At 44.9% G+C, this 21,347-nt stretch overlaps 1 protein-coding gene across 5 annotated transcripts in view; it reads right to left on the bottom strand.

Annotated features, from left to right (window-relative positions):
• The window catches only part of PDGFB (platelet derived growth factor subunit B), a 43,222-nt gene extending 22,081 nt beyond the window's left edge, over window positions 1-21,141 (bottom strand). For 2 of the 5 annotated variants that reach the window (XM_033161849.1, XM_033161845.1), the window contains exons 1-2: window positions 20,972-21,141; window positions 8,475-9,512 (exon numbers count right to left, since the gene is read on the bottom strand). In XM_033161849.1, coding sequence (XP_033017740.1) covers window positions 8,475-8,564 — 90 coding nt within the window. In that variant the 5' untranslated portion in view covers window positions 8,565-9,512; window positions 20,972-21,141. Of the gene's footprint in view, window positions 1-8,474; window positions 9,536-20,971 lie in introns of those variants that run through there. The other 3 variants (XM_033161848.1, XM_033161850.1, XM_033161847.1) reach the window with 3 other exon arrangements.
• Window positions 21,142-21,347: the final 206 nt, after the last annotated feature.

Genomic DNA, 21,347 nt, shown 5'->3' on the forward strand with positions numbered 1-21,347 from the left:
GACGCCTTCTGGTTTGCAAACTGCAGGGAAAAGCTCTAACACTTTACCTTGCTCCCAGTTTGTTTCTCTTGTTCCAAGAAATAAGAGCAATTCAAGGAACTCCTGGCCTACCTCATTAAGGAACTGAAAGAGAGACAAAAGCCATACATGCCCTCTTGGCATTGGCTCCTCTCCTCCCTTAAGGCAGTTTAGTTCATCTCTAAACAGATCCAAGCTCCCAACTTTGCAGTTCAACCTGTCCCTTGAGCTACTATATCTTCCTGCTATATTTTTGGAAAGGAGTGGATTCTGTTTAAGCCAAAACAGTTCCTTTCCGCATAGGAAACAAAATGATAGCGTGAAGCGAGTAGGAGGGGGAACCCTAAACTGACAACCCGGAAAATGCGACCCAGGCAATGCCAGGTTGAAACCCTCACTTTTGCCAACCTGAAAGCCCACCCACAAGGTCCCAGCCGAGCCTTTGGAAACCTGTGCCTTACAAGTGATTAACTGCTGCAGCTCTGTGCTATACCAGGGTGGGGTGCATTCTGCACACCTGGAGGAATGGAAGAGCAAAGCAGATTTTTAAACTTTTTTTTGAAGATGTTATTTCTCAAAATTGTGCTTGGGGTGGTGGTGGGGAAGCACCGTGACATTCCTCAGCATGGAGTAACATCAACGAGTCCCAGCAGAACCTAGCAAGAGATACACAAGCTGACTTAACCCCCAAAGGCCATGGGTTCATCATTTGGGGGAAATGCCTTTTAACCCTTCTGTTGCCACACTCAGCAATGGGTGGTCACCTCTGGGAACCTGGCAAACTATCTCCCTTTCATATGTCAGTGAAATCCTCTCCCTGAAGTAGTCTGTTCTTCATGAAGAGAGAAGTGTCATTTTAACCAATGTCTTGTAAAACAAGAATTCTTCCGTTTGGATTTCCAATCTCTCTCTCTCTAGTATTGCTTCACCTTTGACATTCTAACCCTCCGTCCTCGCCAACCAAGATGACCAGAGGACCTTTACTCCCAGCTATCCTTCATGCAAATGGCAGGTCTTCAAACAAAAGCAAACTGGAGGGATTTCCCCCCCCCCATCAGCATGATGCACTTTTGGCGAGTCCTGGAAACGTCACTCTCTCCTAGTCCCGCACATCAGCTGATGGAGAGGAACACACACGTACACTCTGCTTTGCTGTTTCGGGTGCCGCATCATCTGAGCAAGCTTCACACGCTCTTAATTGCTCTGCTCCTCTAGCATACAGGGATTTCCTAGCAGGCAGGTGCTGTCTTCTGCAAGGGGATACATGTCTGGTCAGGGGATGGAATTCCTGCAATCTAATCCCAGATCCAAGTGACAATGCGTATGCGCGAGCATGTGCCTGTACGTGCCGGGGGATGAGTACGCAAAGTAGGATTGGGCCAAATGGCACGGGGGACACGTTTCCTTTCAAACCTAGATTACGCGATCCATCAAGGAAAGACAAATGTTTACTGCTTTGGGAAGAAATACAATCGGCTGCGTCTATACAACTGCAGTGCAGCCCGCATCTCCAACTGCTTCCCTTTAGGCCCGGATAACAATGGGACAGCCAGGGGAAGGAAGGCTTCACACCCACTCACTCCCTTTCCATCACATGGGGGCTGACTCTAATGAAGAAGGAGGATTTATATCAGTTTGGTGGGAGTTTTAAAGAGAGGGGCTTTCCCACATCCACTACCTCACTTGAATCTATCCCACCAGACTCCTACTGAGGAGTCACTGGGTAAATTCTAAAGATTTTTGCATCCCCTCCTATCTTTGCAGGATTGCCAGTTGCTGTTTGTGCCATAGATGCAAAAACAGGGTGTGTTCTTAGGATTTATTGAGCCCAGCGCAAGGGAGTGGAGGAAAACATCCAAAACTGAACAACACTGAGCTGGCACAGACCTAGTCCCAGTACACCAGGGGTGGGGAACCTCGGGCCTGGGGTCAACTGTCGGCAGCCCTCCAGGCCTTGCTATTTGACCACACCCTTCACTACCCTTTCACTGCACCTTCCTCCAGTTCTTTTGCTTGGCTGGAATGTGTGTTTGAACTGTAATCATGCCATTTGCTTACCTGGATGAGGAGTTGTACATGCAGATACCTCTGACTTTTGCATGACTGGACTGTAGCCTACTGTACAGAGCTACTAAGTCACAGGAAACTAGGCAGAGGGCCTTCTCAGTAGTGGCACCCACCCTGTGGAATGCCCTCACATCAAATGCAAACAGATAAACAACTACACAACTCTCCAAAGACATCTCTGTGTGGAGAAGTTTTTAATGCTCAACGTTTTGCTGTGTTTTTATGATGTTTGAAGCTGCCCAGAGTGGCTGGGGCAACCCAGGCAGATGGGCAGGCTAATAATAATAATAATAATAATAATAATAATAATAATAATAATAATAAATATAATTATAATAATTTGTTGCCCCAGCCACCACTGACATGTGCCTCCAAGAAGGTTGCCCATGAGAAAATGTGGCCTTCAGGCTGAAAAATGTTATCTCCCCCACTATTCCCTGCAGAGCGCCAAGTCAAATAAAAAAAGTAGGGATAAGGTGTCACAGAAATAATTGGCTGATTAGTGAATGGCTGGGAATTGGGCTACATTGGGAAAGGAGGGGTGCTGTGTTGGGGCTCTACAACCAATGTGCTGCCCCAGTGACTACCACTGTCGGAACAGTAGCTTGCAAAAGAAGTGTGGTAGATTGCAGGACATGCAGAGAAGCTGAAAAAAATGTAAAGTTGTTCTGTGATAGTAATGCTCCAGATGAGGACAGCAAGGGCCTGCAGCATGCACTTGGTTCACTTCATGGACTTCTGCAAGTAAGTCTATGAGGCAGCAACCCAGCTTTACCGTGTAGATGGAGCTAACCTGGTACCCTACAGATTTTGTTGGACTCCTGTTCTCATCATCCCTAGAGAGTATTGCAAAGGTCAGTGATAATGGGAGTCATTGTCCAACAACTCTGAGGACACCAAGTTGTGGAAGGCTGCCATTTGTTTAATTTGGAGGACAAGTTTTGAGTCATTCAGATATGGTGGTGGCCAAACCAATCCTAGACCATATATATATAAATTGTGCATTTGGAAATAACGTGAAACAGATCTGAACATATTTGAGCTCTTGTCACATGATTGAATAAACTGTGCCTATCTCTGCTCCAAGCTGATTTGTGTACAAATTGTTTTATTAAATTTATATCCCACATCTTCCTCTAAAGGAGACCACAATTTGTGTGTGTGAGCAAATGTGTTCTCCCTGAAGATTACCTGCAGGCATGTCTATGGGCTGCTCGGAGATCCATGTCTCACCTTAATTTAGGTGAACCCTTGAAGTGAGTGTGCATCACACTATGCAAGCTTACAGTGTGAATGGTGTACTGATGATGTCTCAGAAAGACTTATTTTGCTCCATAGCAGACCCCATTCTGTTGGTGTATTCCTTGCTATACCATGTTTCAATGGCAGAGACTGTGCCTTTACTTGCCTTCATTAACCATCCTGCATACTTTTGGATGCTTAAAAACAATATATTCATGGTGCTCACTTGCAGGTGCTTTCTCAGTTCATACATGTTTGCTTGAATAGGACCGGAATAGCCATGAAGCTTAATGAATGGTTCACAAAGTGATTGTAAACAATAGTAGTATATGTCTTGGCATAAAAAGGGGAGGCAACATTTGAAAGGTTTATTCTTCCCATTACGCTTTAGCCACAGTGGGACAAATTATCTCTTGCCATTAACTAACCTAGACATTTTTACTTAGATACCAACCTATAAAGCAAATAAATGAATAGCACTTATTATGTTTGTATTCAGATACAGAACTCTTTGGAATATATATGCAATAAGAACTGGCCTCAGCTCACATTTTTTAAAGGAGAATTTATATCCACCATAGTTCACTGATAATGCAACATGTACATGTCATGCACTTTGATATCTATAACCTGAGATCAAAGTAGACTGCAAGATGTAGCCTGGTTTACAGCCGACTAGCCCCAAGCCAGAGAAGCGGATCTCTGCATGGTCTAAGAAAAAAAAGTATAAAGGCAACTCTCCATTTACCCAGGAGTTACATTCCGAGGCACCACACGTTTAAGTGAAAATGTGTATACTTGAAACAGCATTGGGGGAAACCTGCAAGCACCCTCTATTAAACTTCTAGAAACCCTTGAAAACCCCTTTAAAAAAAAAACAGTAGCACTTATCAGACACCAAATTTCACCACAATCGCTCCCTCCAAACCTCCTTGCTCAAACATCAACTCTCCCCAGGCCTCAACAATTGGTGCAAGGGCTCCTGGGATTGCACTTACAAAGACTCGTGGGATTGCTAGGTGCTTTTTGTGCCCTTTGGGGCTCTTTTAGGGCCATTTTTGCCATTTTTAAAGTCGCTTCCAGGTTCGGGTGCATAAATTGGTTGTTGCCTGTACTACAGAATTGCCTAAATTACATCATCTCTTCATCGGTAGGATACAAAGGAAAGCTAACATTCTGACGAAGAAAGTAAGGTACCTTATAACCCAATCCTATGCCATGGAATCCAATGGAGCTCTTTCCTTTCTTTCTAGGTGTGGTCAGAATTGCAATTTTAGTGTAGTATATTATAACATTTTTAAAAATGTAATTACAACAAAATAAAATATACTGCACTAAACAAATGTTTATGATGGGTGTACAAAGTGATGGTGTAGGTTGGCACTGTAAACTTGCAGCCACTCTTATTGCAGGGATACTTCCCTGGAGTTACAGGTATAACTATACCAGTGCAATAATGTTGAAGCATTGTGTAGGTGTGTGAAGATTGACTTATTAATATACCATCCTTCCTCACTGGAGTTCAAGCCAGGATACATAGAGTTCACCCATTTTATTGCTGCTACTTTGTGACTAGGATAAATACTGACTAGCCCAAGGTCACTTAAGAGAACGTCATGGCTCAACGGGAACTTAACTTAGACCTTCTCAAATTTGGAATCAAACCTTCTCAAATCCAAACCCAACACTCTCCAGTACTGGCCTTCATTTATTTTTGCAGATGCACCACAGGCAAAACCAACTTGCCAGGTACAACCTTTTCCTACCCCCCACACCTTCATGCTGAGAAAAGCTTCACAAGTTGAATTTCTTCCATGACACTGTTGGAATGCTGGAGCTTCTTTGGTGGGGTAGGGAAATAACTAAAAACCACCCAGATCGGCCTGCAGAGCAAAAATGAACACACTCACAAGCAGCAGGAGAGCAAGGAGAGGCAGGCTCACCCCTACCATTCCACAGAAGACTCTACCTTTTTGGTGTCATGAAAAGGCAGCAAATTGTTAGTTATTATTGCTTGCTTGCTTTCTCCTAAGAAATGCTGTTGGGGCATTTCCCCGTCTTGAGTATAATATGGGTGCCTATTTGTGTCACAATTTGCTGTGCCACCTCAGGCAATTGCTGGTGCCAATTTTGCACCCTGGGCAAGCCTAACCACTTCCACACGTAACCCCCCCCCCCCGAAAATGCTAATTGCAATGTCACAAGGAGATGTCGAAATAGAAAAGTAAGATATTATTGGAAACTTATAAGATGCAACCAAAATGTATAAAACTGTGCACCTCCAAAGGTCAGTACCGCGCTCCTGTGAGGTCTGTGCAAAAGGCCTAGCTGGGACTCAGGATAGCACCGGCCCCCTTGGCCTCAGGCAACAAAACGCCTTCCAGCAGGTCCCGAGAACAGCGGGAAAGCAAGGAGCGTGCAGGACACACGGGCCGCCCCGGCTACCGTTGCCTCGCGAAGACCTCCCTGTGCAGGGAAAGCCCTTCCCCTCCCACGGCGTGTTGCTTTGGGTCGGGAAAGCAAGAAGGATCCTGGCGTAGCAGGAGCAGGGCGCGCGCCGCCCTCTTCAGACAAAGGTGAGCTGCCGGGGGGGGGGGCGCGCTCCTGATTCCCCTGCTTCTCGCGACCCCCTCGGGGCGGGAATGGGAGGCCCGGACGACGGGGGGAGGGCGGGGGGAACGCGTGACGCGCCTCCTCCTCCTCCCTCCCTTGCGCGCTCTCCCAGAGAGAACAAAAGGAGAATTCTTCGCGCAGGTTTGTGGGCACAACAACCTGAGGCTTGGCTGCTTCCCAAGCCTTGGCTCCCAAACGCCACACTCCTCCCCACCCCACCCCCCTCCAGAGGAGCAAGCACTTAATGTTATTTACTTAAAATATAAAATGAGCGGCGCTGATAAGCCAAGGCCATCTGGGGTGGGAAGTCGAGGCTGCAGCCCTGAAATGAAGAGGCGCGCCGTGGTGGCTTAGGGGGAAGGCAACTCTGCCCATGCCCAGAGCTGCTTTTGTTTTCCGGGTTTGTTTGTTTTGTTTTGTTTGTTTGTTTGTTTTTTAAGCTCTCGGGCGCTGCCTTCCTCGGCTGGTGAGCCTTGGCACAAATTAAGCTCTGGTATGACCCCCTAACCCCTTTGACCCCCCCCCCTTTCCTGCTTCCTATTTGGAAAGGGCGGCGTGGAACCGCGTACAGTTTGCTGATGCTTGCCCGTGCCATGCTCCGGCTTCCTCTGCAAATAACATGACTGCAGGATTAGGACGCCCCCTGCTCCTGTTCCTGCTCTTTTCCTTCTCTGGCTCCAGATCGAAGCAGGAGGCGCCCCAAAGTCCAATAGTCCTGCCTCCCGGGCAGCGATGCAATGCATTCCCCTAACAACCTGCTGCGTGTTTCCAGACCCCTCTGGATATATTACTCTGCACATGCTCGCTAAAACAAGGGCCTTAAGTTACCTCTGTAGGTTGACTAACGAGCACATGCTTGAGATCGCAACAGCCTTGCGCCCTGCATTAATTAACCTGGAATATTTTACCGCGCCGGGTTCTTTTGTATTCACAACCGGAAACCTCACTTTGCCATTTATCCCGGAGGGTGAAACTGTTGAGAAAATCGAACCCCTTTTCTCTCTTGAGCTGTCAGGGTTGTGAGAGGTAACTCACCAGTGCTAAATGAGCCTGAATATGCCTCAGCCTGAGAGCTGAGTTCAAGTTGGGGTGCCATACACCACCTCCTGGTGGTGGCCCTCAAAACAAACGACTTGGGGTCCCACCTGGTGTAAATCTGGTGTTTGTTTTGCAGTGTCCAATGCATGGAATGTAGATCTGTTTTTTAAGTTGTTTTAATCATTGTCTTATATTTGTTGTTAGCCGCCCTGAGCCCGGTTTCTGGATCGGGAAGGGCGGGGTAGAAATAAAACGTATTATTATTATTATTATTATTATCTCTTCAAAGTGAAAATGAAATAAAGCAGCACTGGCCCTTTAATAACTGCTCCCTAGCTCAAGTCTCTGCATTCCCTCTCTTTCCTCTTGGGCATTTCTTTGGAACTGATACAGGATCCCTCGGCAGTTTCCAACTTGGAACAGCTGGAAAACCGTGCCCTCCGCTAGTAAACCTCAGTTGGAATTCAGCTGCCAGCCAAAACTGCAATATCCAACTCCCTTAAGTCTGACCTCTTATCCTGGGAGAGAGAGAAATTCTCTGCGCTTTCCAATTCAGTCTGACTCCCCCAGGCAGTATGATAATATTCTGCCGACTCCTATAAACTACCAGAGACTTTCCCACCCTCATTGCAGCAGCAGGTACCTGGGCAGAATTCCCAGGTAGAAATGCCTGATTTCATCAAAGGCCTATCTCACTGATCCTCTGGGGCTATCTGATATGGTTTCTTTGTGGAAGAGCTGCTTTACCTTTGAGGAGCCTGTAAAAATCCCTAAGATGCCAATTCATGAGCCACCAAGGCAGAGGGGCTGGTACAGTGCCCTGCAAATAAGAACTCTTACTCCCTAAAACTATTGGAAGAACTCTCAAAACGTTGGAACAATGATAAGTATTCGTAGATGTGTGTTATCTTACATGATAATATCAGTGTTGGGACATAGAATGAACTGGATAATCTGAAGATTTGGTCTGCATAATCAGGGCTCTACAATGCCTAAACACCAGAGGGAAAGCAGTGAAGAGCAAACTACTTTTTCAAGCAGGTTGCTCAAGTAATTAAAAGTTTGCATGGAATGAAACCCACAAGCCTCCTTCAATAATACACTTTCTGTTTGGCTACTGATTAGATTAAGGCTGCAATTTAATTCACATCTGCTGAGGCATATATCACATTGAATTTGTGGGAACTTAAGAGGCATAGGATTGTGCTGCAATGCTGTAATCCTAAACATTGGGTTCGAAAACGTATTTCTTAGCAAATAGGGTTTCTTCCAATGAGGCTTTCTTTCAAGTTAAAAGAGATTAGTTTCCTTGATCTTGGGGGGGGGGAGGGAAAGACCCCCTCCATGCGTTAAACACTTTTGTACACATACATTGCTGATAATCACCTGTGCAGAGTGATCTCCCTCACTTGCTTTCACACTTTTATCACAAGTCTGAAGTTCACCAGGTAGGTGTTCCTTTCTCATTTCTTAAGGAAATACAATAAATTACTCACCTCGCTGCTGACGAGTGGCAGGTAGCAGAAACACACGAAGAGCACTCCGAAATTCATGCCGACTCCAATTCCCAGAAGTTCCAGACACATTGAAGGAGAGGTGGGTTATTTTTTAAGAAAAGAAAAGAAATAAGGTTCCTAGAGTTCAGGCACAGAGGTGAGAAAGGGATACAGTCTGTGGTATCATGCACAGGGGGTCCTGCGCTTTCTCATTTCTCCTGTGCAAACGTTTGTCCTCCAAAAAAAAATAACATGCACTCTTACTTAGGTAAGATATCTCTGAAAGGCTCTGAGGAAAAAATAATAATTACTGGTTACCTTTCTGCCTCCTCCTTAGGGGAGAGAAAGCATAGGTATGAATGTAGAAGGAATAAAATGGGGGAAATGTCCCCATTAAAACTTGCACATCCAGAGTTGGTCTCTTGCATACCCCATAACTTTTCTACAAGAAGTCTCTCAACATTTCCCTTGAATTGGCAGTTCGCATGAAATCAGGGACTTTTTTTAAGGACAAAAGTGTCTGCTGGCAAAAGCAAAATTATTTGCAGTATTCCTTCAAAATCTTTTAAGCTTCAAAAGGTTAAAAACTTCCCTCATTCTTTCTTGTTTGACTTCTTGAAACAGTTCCGGCTCCCTTCGGTTTGAATCTCTTCTTTGCTGTTAAATTTCTGCTGGAGGCTTCTTTCCAAAGAGCACTGGTAGCTTTGGTCTGGTGAGAGTTTGAGGCTTGAGTTGTTATGTTTGCAGACAGCCAGGTGAAGAAATAGCTCTGGAGAAGCAGCCCCTCTGTGTGTTAAGTCTTGCTAAGTCTCCAGACTGGAATTGCTGCTGCTGATCTCTTGTACTGTATTCTTGTTGCAGCAAGAAAGAAAAAGGTAAGCTCTGGTGGGAGGAGAGACAGCACCAGGGAGAGAGCTAGCATGAATCTGGATTTTAGCCTGTGAGAAAATAAGGTGCTAGCAGTTCAGTTGTTCCTTCTTTTATAAGAGAAGAGCAAGAAAGGGGTGGAGACGGGTCTTGCAGGAACTCCTCTCTTGGCTGTGAATCAAAGAGAGAGGGGTGTGGAAATTCAGCACTCCAGATTTTTAAAAGATCTTCAATAACAAACACAGCAAATGTTGAACACTGTTGTTTTCAAAGAGGTGAACCTGGGGAAATTGTGATAAAGAGAGGGTGGGTAGCTCTCATCAGAACATGGTTGTGTTAAATGCTCTTGGCACCTAGTATTCTCTCTTGAAGCTCCTACTTTTTTTTTAAGACAAGATTAATTTGTGTTCTTTCAGCTCTGCCACCTCAGTGGTTCTGAAAGAAGAGAGAATTTTTAATATCTTTGATCTGCATACTAATGGAGAAGAGAGCCAAAGAAATCTTTAAAAGTTGTTACAACAAGATCCCTGCAAAGGTTGGCACTTGGCATTACTTTCAGTGCTGGAAGGCAGTTTGTTGCATAGTAATTTCCACAATGTAATAAACATCCAAGCTTTGGAAAGTTGAGCCAGCAGATATTTGCTGAGGGAAGTAGGGGCAATTAGTTAATAGGTGAGAGCAAGACAGAGTCATCATTTTCTTTTGAAATTATAACACCATTTCCCCCACTTAAACCAGGGCATGTTTAATGTTATATTTTCTCTACTCTAGTTGTGCATCCGTGTATAGAAAAGTCGTACCAGTCACATCTCTTTAAATCTATACCCCATTTGGCAAAGCATCAAGACCCTCCTCTGCTAATCCTGTGTCTCAGACAAATGAAGTTGCCTTTTTACTGAGTCGGACCATTGGTCCATCTAGCTGAGCATTGTGTGCTCTGATTGGCAGTTGCTTCTCAAGCAAAGGTCTTTCCTAGCCTTACTGTTTAGAATCCTTGCCCAAAGGAAAGGCTGTTTTCAGAGCCGACCTCATCTACACATAACTTCGATGATTACAGTGTAATGACTACATTAGGTGATCAAGGTAGGAATTTGGAGTGGGAAGGTCAAAGGCTGATTTGGAGTGGGAAGGTCAAAGGCTGATTAAGGCCAAGGAGAGTAAGGACATCAGAGAGACAGGAGAAGAATATGCAGTGGAGAAATCAGATGTAGATCATCCACAGTCAGATGCACTAGTCTGAACACTTTCTGCATGTTCAGCCACCCTCAACTCAGCACACTTAAGCAAATGTAATCACATGGCTTCTGACTGAGCCAGGGGTTTCCTGCAGGTTATTGACATTTCAGGGGTGGTCTAGTGTATGTCCCATATGTGGAATTTGCAGTGCATGCATAGACATAAACACACAAAGGATCCTGCATTTGGGGAGGGGCACAGTGTCAGTGCTGCAGGGGATGAGTTGGAAGCCGCATGCATCTGTGGTGGTTGCTGCCAGCCACTTCATTTCTCTCTTGAAGCAGAATCATTCCTTGCCCTGCCATTCCCCACCCTCCTGAAGACCACCTCTTGAGTCTTTAACATGCCTTGCCTTGCAGAAGTTTTCTAGGCTTTGCACAAATGGCCCATGAGACTGAGTGACGTTTGAAATCCAGGATGGGGAACCTGTGGTGCTCCAGATGTTTGACCACAACACCCCTCACTCCTGGCCGCAGGTTCTCCATTCCTGATGTAAAGCCACCTTGTGGCTCCTTTGCCCTGGTGTTGGGTTGTGTACACATTACTGGCTTAAAACACAGTGAAGTCATTTCCCCTGCCCTCCGTGCTTCAAATCACATTTCCACATCGTCGTATGTAACAGTACAGTTGGATGAGTTTCCAAGTCGCTGTCTGTGCACACCAGTGAGCAGAGGGTGTGTGTGGATGTCTTCAAATGGCTTATGTTTTCAAACTGAATCAAAGATGGTTGGGGGGGGGGCGGGAATGCATAAGAAAGCAGTATTTCTCAAGACACTATGGGATAGATGTGGATTGGGTCTCATGTCTATGCACATGGCTTCAGAAACCAGCAACTGGAGCGCACTGGGTGCAGAGTCATCAGGAGTGTGTGCACAGCCTTAGTGTTTGAGTGCTTTTTTGCAGAAAAAGTTGGGTAAGATGCTATCTTGATACAGGTGCAGGAGACAAGGGGTCATGATTACACCTCCCCTGGCTTTGAGGAAACCTCACTGTAAGCATAGGGGTTTGCTCCCACACTTCCCTTTCTCTCTTGAGTCATTTCACTGTTATCATTTCTTCACCCCTTTTGGGGTTGATGTAATCAAGGATTCAACAAGGAAGTGTTTTTTGCTGGGAGGAAATGGGTTGTGTGGTGGTTGCAGGCAGGGTTGGTGGTTTTTTTTTTTAGTCCAATAGTGCCTCCTCAGTTCTGTTTTAAATAAAAGCACCATAAAGCTCTATAGATGCACCAACATCCTCTTAGCCAGAAAAGCCCACACTTACCCTATCCAGACAGCTCACACATGTTAAGAGAATGACACAGCTACCTCATTCTCTTTTTCTGTCACAGAGATATAGTCAGACACATGTTGGATTATAGAGCATGCTCTAATTTCAGCTTTATACCTCTGGGATTTAGAAATACTTTACAGTGCAAAAATTAAGCGGAGCACAGACATCTCATGCTAAAGCTGACAGCCTGCCTCTGTATCAGCTGTGACAGGCACTCAACCACCAACACCAGAATTTCATTACAGTCAGAACACTGAGTCTGCTATCTGTGTGGTGCCCCAAGACCCATCAAGGCATTCCCTGAGGCTCTGCCATTGTCTGGCAGACTGGCTTAGCCATTCATTTCCTTAAAGGCTCCATTGTGATTCCACCTAATCCAGTACAGCCTCAGGATTCAGAGATTTACATTACCATGCATAGCTGAACTGGATACATGCATCCCCAGGCCCTCTTTTATATGGATTATCTAACAGAGCCATGGCTCAGCAGTGCAGCATTTGCTGTTGCATGCAGAAGGTCCCAGGTTCAATACCCAGGGAGACCTAGAGAGACTCCTGCCTGAAACCCTGGAGAACTACTGCCAGTCAATGTAGACAAATGCTCAGCTCGATGGTCCAATGATGTGACTCAGTGCAAGGTCGCTTCCTGTGTTCCTAGTAGTGCTGGAGAACTAAGTCACAAGGCTATGTTCTGCCTCTGCAGTTGGAGGCAGCAATGCTGCTGAATACCAGTTGTGGGAAACCACAGGCAGGGAGAGGGCTCTTGTGCCTAAATCTTGCTTGCTGGTTCCCCACTGGACTAGATGGGCCATTGGCCTGATCAGCAGGCTCTTCTTGTGTTCTTAGATGCTTGGGAAAGGCTAGAGGGGATAAGGGTTGATGAGTGCTTTTTCCTTGAACACATGAAGCCAACTTTCATGGAGTCAGACCACTGGTCCGTCCAGCCCAGTGCTGCCTATTCTGACTAGCTGTGATTCTCCAAGGCCTTGATAAGTCTTAACCCTGCTGGCATTAAGATCCTCCAGGTGGGTTCATGAAGAGGTACCTAATCCACCAAGTCCTCTTGTGGGATAAAACCATCCAGCTCTTGATTCTACCATTCTATCCTGCTCATTGTCACCTTTTGACAAGTTAACCCAACTTGGGAGAGGAAGATTGCTAGGGAATAATTAGCTGCAGTCCTTAGCATACTTGTTAGGAAAAAAGTCTCAATCTAACTTTCCTAACAAGTTCTGAAGGCCAAACTACACAGTCTGCAACCCTTCAGGCCCCTCTAGACGACCTGTTTGTCCAGCATTCATCCCAATATACTGGTAGAAAGCTCATGTACAAGTTAGTTTATGTCTGGTCTTTGTTTTTTATTTTCCAATTAAATCATAATCCACAGAAATTAACATAAATCATTAATTGCCAAAATAAATGTCTCTGGTGCTGGTTATCTCCCAAATTCATGTGGCAGTGATTTACAAAACATGTACCAGTATATCTCTCAGCAAATTTTGCATTATAGCCAGTTAAATTATATCCAGTCTTTATTGAGCATTTGTTCTGATTTGTTTGTAAGCCAGGTTTATGACAATGAGCATTCTTCTGTAAGAACACAAGAAGAGCCTGCTGGATCAGGCCACTGGCCCCTCTAGTCCACCATCCTGTTCTCACAGTGGCCAACGAAATGCCTGTGGGCAGTCTGCAAGCTGCGCACGAGTGCAACAGTACTCCACCCACCTGTGATTATCAGAGAGATATTGCCTCTGACAAAGGTGTCCTGATCTGCTTGTCGCTTACCATTACAGTGGTACCTTGGTTCTCGAATTTAATCCATTCCAGGAGTCCGTTCAACTCCCGAAACCATTTGAAAACCAAGGCACGACTTCCGATTGGCTGCAGGAGCTTCCTGCACTCAATCTGAAGCCATGTCAGACATTCGGCTTCCAAAAAACGTTCGCAAACCGGAACACTTACTTCCGGGTTTGCGGCATTCGGGAGCCGATTTGTTCAACGACTAAGCCCTTCAGGAGCCAAGGTACCACTGTGTTCATTCACCCCACACTTTTCAATTCATTTCCCCATTATTTTCCAAAACTCAAAAAGCCTGTGTGTGTGTGTGTGTGTGTGTGTGTGTGTGTGTGTTTAAAGTGGTGTTTTTTCACTAGGGAAATGGAGCACCTTAATCCACTTTAAATGTGGAAACTTAAATTTTGAATACTGTACATACTTGCATCCCTCCAGCAAAATACTGATAGTCTGAAGAAGCTTTTATGTATCTTTTAACACTGGTATAACAGGGTCTCTGGATCTAAAATATACTTTACAGATTACCGGTAGATATGAGAAGAAACATTATTAAATTTGAATGCCTGTTGGAGCAACTGTGGTAGGTGTTGTTTTCTTTTTGGAGATTTTAGTAATGCTGTTTGTATTGTACTGTTTTATTACATGTTTACTGGCTGGTTTTCTATAAGCAGTGTTGATTATATATTTTACAGAAAAGGCAGGATATACCGGTAAATAAAATTACAGTTTTGAGGAATGTAAAAATGAGTGTGCACGCCAATTCTTTTTATATGGACTTTGAAAAATAAACCTGTGGACTTCGATGTTTTTATTACTGAATTTATTTTTTATTATTATTGTATACTGCCTTGTGCATCCTGAAGGAAAAGTAGTATATTGTGCAGTGCTTTTTTTTCTTAAAAAAATGTTTAGAGGTACTCTCATTTTGACTCAAGAAAATCACCATTTCATAGTTAAAAATGGGGGAAATAAATACAGTAAATGGACAAAAGTACAAAGCTTAATAAATTGTTTAGGGGTTTGCGAACCCTTGTGTACCGCCAGAAAAATAGCACTGATATTGTGTATATTTTAATAATCCGCTGTGTAATTCAGTGGGAGCACTGCCTAAAGAGCTTTACCCTTATTAATATATGCTAATGACGCATGTAGCTGAAAGTCAAGGCAATATGCCTTTCACATGTATGTACAATTGGTATATTTTGCTTTGTTCATTTGGTTAATTTCTTGGCCAAATCAATTATCATAGTGGCTACATTACTTGTACTTTAAAAGGTGCTTATAGCCCTTCGCAGCATCTTAAAAAGCAGAGACATAACCTTGCCGACAAAGGTCCGTATAGTTAAAGCTATGGTTTTCCCAGTAGTAATGTATGGAAGTGAGAGCTGGACCATAAAGAAGACTGATCGCCGAAGAATTGATGCTTTTGAATTATGGTGCTGGAGGAGAATCTTGAGAGTCCCATGGACTGCAAAAAGATCAAAATTATCCATCCTTAAAGAAATCAGCCCTGAGTGCTCACTGGAAGGACAGATCCTGAAGTTGAGGCTCCAGTACTTTGGCCACCTCTTGAGAAGAGAAGACTCCCTGGAAAAGACCCTGGTGTTGGGAAAGATGGAGGGCACAAGGAGAAGGGGACAACAGAGGATGAGATGGTTGGACAGTGTTCTCGAAGCGACTGGCATGAGTTTGGCCAAACTGCGGGAGGCAGTGGAGGATAGGGGTGCCTGGCGTGCTCTGGTCCATGGGGTCATGAAGAGTCGGACACGACTGAACGACTGAACAACAACAACAACAACAACAACAGCCCTTCCATTTTAGACTAGGCCCCCTTTGACTGGACCTAACCATCCAGGGGTCATTTACCTATACCTTTACTGTTCCTTTAGGCTGCAGTTCCATGTGCACTTGCCATTGAGTAAACCCTGTTGAATTTCGTGGGACTTACTAGGCATGCGTAGGTTTGTGCTGTTGGATCATCAATTGTTGGCATCCGTCTGTCTTGAGAGACAATGGAGTGCGCTTCCGGGAGTGAAACCAAACCACTGCGTTAGCAGCACTGAAGTGACCTCTCTGGGTCGCAAGCCTGGGCTGTGTTTATGGAGGTCCTGGGCTGCTCAGACGTCAAGACCCCCTTTCGGCCTCACTGATGTGGTCCAAAAGAAAGCAGAGCAATACATTTGGCACCAGCTTGGCTTGTAGGAGTTGTTGGAAGGAGGCGTACAAGGTGCCACCCAACAGTCTTAGAGACTCCACTCTGGATTTGTGTAAGGTTTACTTCTTAGCCTTTTCTTCTCCCAAAGATATCCTGCAAGACAGCTGAGGTTAAGGATCAGAGTTTTCCTTCTCCTAGATGGGCTGCCTTCCCAGATCTGCCCCATCTGCTCCTCACTTCCCTCTACAGCTTGTGCAGAAACCGCCTTCTTATCTGTTGGACTCACTATTGGTCTTATTCGCTCAATCCCCCAATCCTGTCTTCGCACAGGGGGGAAGTCCCTAACTCCACTACCATCACCTCGTTTAGCTGGCCAGTCGAAGCCACTTCTAGGAGCCACAGGTGAGAGCTGAGTGCATGCTGGAGACCAAAGGTGGACCAACTACCCCAAAAGAATCATGATTTGTCCCGTCCCCCCACCAGAGGTACTACCCCTCTCCTAACACCCCATACACCCTTGGATCATCTAGGCATGTTTTTTTTCCAACTATCATTAGTTCACAATTGGCCGTCTCCTTATCCTGGGGTTAGGGAACTTGTACCCCTCCATACTTGGTTGAACTACAACTCCCATCATCCCTGGCCAATGGTCATGCTAACTAGAGCTGTTGGGGGCTGAAGTCCAACAACACATGGAGGCCCTCAGGCTCCTGCACCAGTCTTAGCCCTAAGGGCAAAGTATGTTCTGTGGTAGGACGTCCTCTGAAGTTCCTTTTATGTATGTATCACATGGAGCATGTGTAGAGAGTCCAGGACATAAAAGTGGCACTTGTGACACAAGAATATAGGAAATCTCAGGTTACGTTTTTGAGCCCTTGGCACACTGTCTTTTCCAAATCCGGTTTAATTACGTGGGAGCTGAGATGGGAAGAAGGTTATTTATTTACACGTGGATGATGCTGTGAGGAATTTTTAGAAGCATGGCTGTAGAGAAGCTAATTCTTACTGATTCTTCAGACAATGAGGAAAAGGATGTTTGGAAACAAGACTGTCCACCTATAGCACTGGATGGGGCCAGAAGTAAATAATATTCAAAGCCTTTTAAGGATTTCAGTAACTATTTATTTAACATGGGAAGGGAACGGATTGTCTTTCCCTGAGAAATCTTTAGAAGGGTTCCAGGCCAGATTTGGACAAGGTGGAGGGAGGGAGGCAGCCAGATAATGTATAGTAGTGTCTCTCTTGGAGGACACCTTGTGGAGTGCCACAGAGCTGGGCCTTTTATGGGAAGACCAAGTTCAAATCCTTGCTCAGCTGCCATCTCATTGGGTGTCCTTAGGCAGGTCAGTGCCTCTCACCATCTCCTATTTTGCAGGCACCAAACCACTGGACACTCGCTTGGTTCTCCCCCATCATCATTCTCCAACTAAGGTTGGTTTTCACTGACAACTTAAAATGTTCTTGCATGCTTGTTTTGATCTATTTCCCCCCAAACTAAAAGTGAATACTTCAAGCTGCTTGAACTTGTGTGCAGAGCATGTTTGCTATGAGAAAAGAGCATTTATTTAGTGTGTGGTTTTTTAATGGTGCTGCTTTACATTCAGTAAACATTACATTGAGAGCCAATGTGGTGTAGTGGATAAGAGCGGTGGACTTGTAATCTGGTGAAGCGGGTTTGCTTCCCTGCTCCTCCACATGCAGCTGCTGGGTGACCTTGGGCTAGTCATACTTCTCTGAAGTCTCTCAGCCTCACTCACCTCACAGAGGATTTGTTGTGGAGGAGGAAGGGAAAGGAGATTGTTAGCCACTTTGAGACTCCTTAGGGTAGTGATAAAGCGGGATATCAAATCCAAACTCTTCTTCTTCTCTTCTTCAGTGCCTCAGTAATCCTTACAATGGGGGGTGGGGAACCTGGGTCTCTCTAGATGCTGTTGGACTATGACCCCATCTCCCCAGGCCATTGGCCCTGTGGACTGGGGCTGCTGGGAGCTGGGGTCCAACAACATACAGGTGAAACTCGAAAAATTAGAATATCGTGGAAAGGTTCATTTCTTTCAGTAATTCAACTTAAAAGGTGAAACAAATATATGAGATAGACTCATGATATGCAAAGCAAGATATGTCAAGTCTTTATTTGTTATAATTGTGATGATTATGGCATACAGCTGATGAGAACCCCAAATTAACAATTTCAACTTTGGGGTTTTCATCAGCTGTGTGCCATAATCATCACTATTATAACAAACAAAGGCTTGACATATCTCGCTTTGCATGTCTTGAGTCTATCTCATATATTAAACTCCAGTAGCCAATGAAAACAATTGCTTACATAAATGGACTTTTCCATGATATTCTAATTATTTCGAGTTTCACCTGTATGGAGGGCTACATCCCTGTATTGCAAATTGAGAGATGAGGTGGAGAAAGAGGAGCTTGCTGGTGCATAAAGCCAGTTCTTATGAATGCAGTCCTAATGCATCCTGTTCTCACAGTGGCCAACCAGATGCCCATGGGAAACCTGCAAGCAGGACATGAGCACCACAGCACGCTGCCTACCTGTGATTCGCAGCAGCTGGGATTCAGAGACACACTGGCTCTGAAGGTGAAGGTAGAACATAGCCGTTGTGTGGCTTGTAGCTGTTGATAGCCTTATCCTCCTTGAATTTGTCTACTCCTTTTTTAAAGCCATCCATTTTAAAGCATAATCCTCTTTTTGAAGCTAATGGCACCATAAGCTGCAGTGGCTTCCTCTGCCTTTCAATTAGGGGAGAACCACAGCTCCTCTGCCAGAAAGTAAAATTTAAGAAATCCATAGAACTTACTTTGCTTGCATGCTTTGTTTGAGCTACTTGATGCCTCATAAGGCATCAAGGGAGGGACTGGAGGCCAGCGGTTTGAACACTCTGTGAAACAGGATGCTAGACTAGTGGGTGGGTTCTTCCAGTAGCTTTGGGGGCAAGTCCTATGGTTCCACATCTATGGCTCATTGTAGCAGAGTGGCTGGTCTACAAATCAGGAAGATCCTGCTGCTTTAAAACTCCCCTCTGTCATAAACTCATTAGGTGGCTGTAGGCAAGCCAATCTCTTGCAGCTTCGGCCCCCACCTCCCTTTGCAACATATGAAGAATTGCAGGATTGTTGCAAGAATTATACCCAAATGATGCATTGCAAACCATTTTTTTTTTTGTGGAAATGATTGCTCAGTTAGCCTAGGCCAGGGTGACCCGTGTTTGGGAAATTGTAGCCCAAAGGCAGCATTTTAGGCATAAAGCAGGGGCGTGTTGACATAGTGGATTAGAGAATTAAAGGGTGCTTTGCATTTGAATAGACTATGATGAATTCTAGGAACTGGAAGCATAAAAAAGACATTTGAGCTCAGGTCTTTTCAGGTATCAAAGGATTATAAAGCTACTGAGCAAGATGCCACCTAGGTGGAGATTTGCTGCATAAGAACATCAGAAGAGCCCTGGCCAATGACCCATCTAGCCCAGCTTCCTGTTATCACAGTGGCCAGATGCCTATGGAAAGCCCAAAAGCAGGACCTGAGTGCATGACATGCCACCAGCAGAGTTGTCACACCTTTGAACTCTGTATTTATTGACCTAGAAATACCATCCTCTGGTTGCATATAGTCACTAAAGTGGATGAGAATCCCTGCTTTATACTGGAATGCACTGGAAGTAATGAAAAGCTGCACTTTTTAGCAGCTTTGATTACTAGACCCCTTGGATGGCTGAAGAGTTCTCTAAGGAGCACCTGGTCCATGATGGGTCAACTTGACTCTTCTGCTTTACCATGCAGTTTTATGAATAGCTACTCAGAGGTAAGCCCTATTAAGTATAATGAGACTTCCAGATAGGTGTGTATAGCATTGCAACCTAAGGACATAATATTCAAGTTATTCCAGCTGGGGGGGGGGACACATCAGGTTAGGTGGCAGCCTTGCGACTCCCACAAAACTGCCACCAGCACAACAGATAAAGCCTGTAGGTTTGCATATCACTCTGGCAGAATGATCAAAACAGGATATGTTGACCCCAACCTGCAAAGCCAGACTCCAAAATTAAATCAGGTAGGAATTTTTTAAAGTTTCTTTAGAAAAAAAACAACCAAACTTCTAAATATTATAGGAAAATAAAGTACAGCTTTACAATCAAAGCAAAAATAGAAATGTGGTCAAAATAGATAAAATTACAAAGATGATGCAACAAAAAAATTGACTTGTTATTTGAATCAAAGCCTGACCAAAATAATTATATGACAACAGATAACAAAAGTGTTGAAGACCACATGCATTTCAACCCAATTGGTCATCTTCAGTGGTCGGAAGATAATTATGGAGGTGACAGAGTGGGGGCATTGTTTTGTGATGCCATGGCGTGCAGGGGGTGTGTCCCCTTGCCCTGATGGCGGGCTTTGGCGGTGTTTCAAGGTAGGGGTGCCTGCTCTTTCTATCCCCTTGGGGGGACAGGGTTAGTGGTGCATTTTCCCCCTTCTTTTCCAAGCTGAACATGCATAGGAGATGGCAGTCATTCAACGGGCAAAACAGTAAATTATTTCCCCACCCCCTTCGACAAAACTGGAACGTAGGATTGCTTCGTAAGTCTCCTTCGTAAGTGAAAGCATAGGGGAAATGAAGGCTGTCACTGGAGGGGTGTGGGGTGAGCTGATATACACTGATGCCTGTGTATTTTTATGAGCTGGGGATTAAAAAAAAACCCTTCCCCTGTATGAAGACACACATGCACATCATTCCATTCCATTCATTTCTCTCTCTCTCTCTGGCTTCAGGACATTATAGAACTCTTTTCCTGCAGCAGGAGGAGCATTTGATGATGGGTACACCCCCCTTCTCCCCCCTCCATCACCTCTTTCCTGTTTTGATGGAAGGGGGGAGGGGAGAATGTTCTGTTTTCCTCCTTCATTTTTCCAAAGTACCAAATAGCATCGGAAAAGGAATATCTCCCCCTACTCACTTCCATGCTACCACCAATATAACAATATATATGTCTATTTATGACATATAACACATCACACCCTGTTCTTTGGGGATAATAAACACATCCCCCTCCCTAACTTGAGGTGGATGGGAAACACCTTCAACTCTCCCCCCCCCCGTTTCCACCCACCACCCAACCCCATCTCTTATAACCCGCCCGTTTCCCCCAACTCACCATTCTCCTGTCCTTCACCTCTTCACGCAGCAGCCGCTGAGGAAAGGAAGCCTGCTGAACAAGAGTAAAAATAGACCCGGCAGTTACTCAGCGCCTGAGAACATGATGACATGACTCATGAGGTAAAATAAAGAGATGTGAAAATCAAAAGCCCGTTGCATTCCCACCACCATCCATCCATCCATCCATCCTTGCACATAGCGAAGCCCACTTCCATCCAGGCCTGTCTTGCATCTCGGATCTAAGGAAGGGGGGACATAAATTGCTTTGAATTTTGGAAGTCGCCAAGCACTCGGGTAAATACTCAGGTAAAAGGGAACTAACAGGCTGCCTCCCCCCAAGCTGATTTTTGACCAAGCACCAGTTTGCATACTAC

Source organism: Lacerta agilis, chromosome 10 (genome assembly GCF_009819535.1).
Source record: "Lacerta agilis isolate rLacAgi1 chromosome 10, rLacAgi1.pri, whole genome shotgun sequence".
Classification (NCBI taxonomy): domain Eukaryota; kingdom Metazoa; phylum Chordata; class Lepidosauria; order Squamata; family Lacertidae; genus Lacerta; species Lacerta agilis.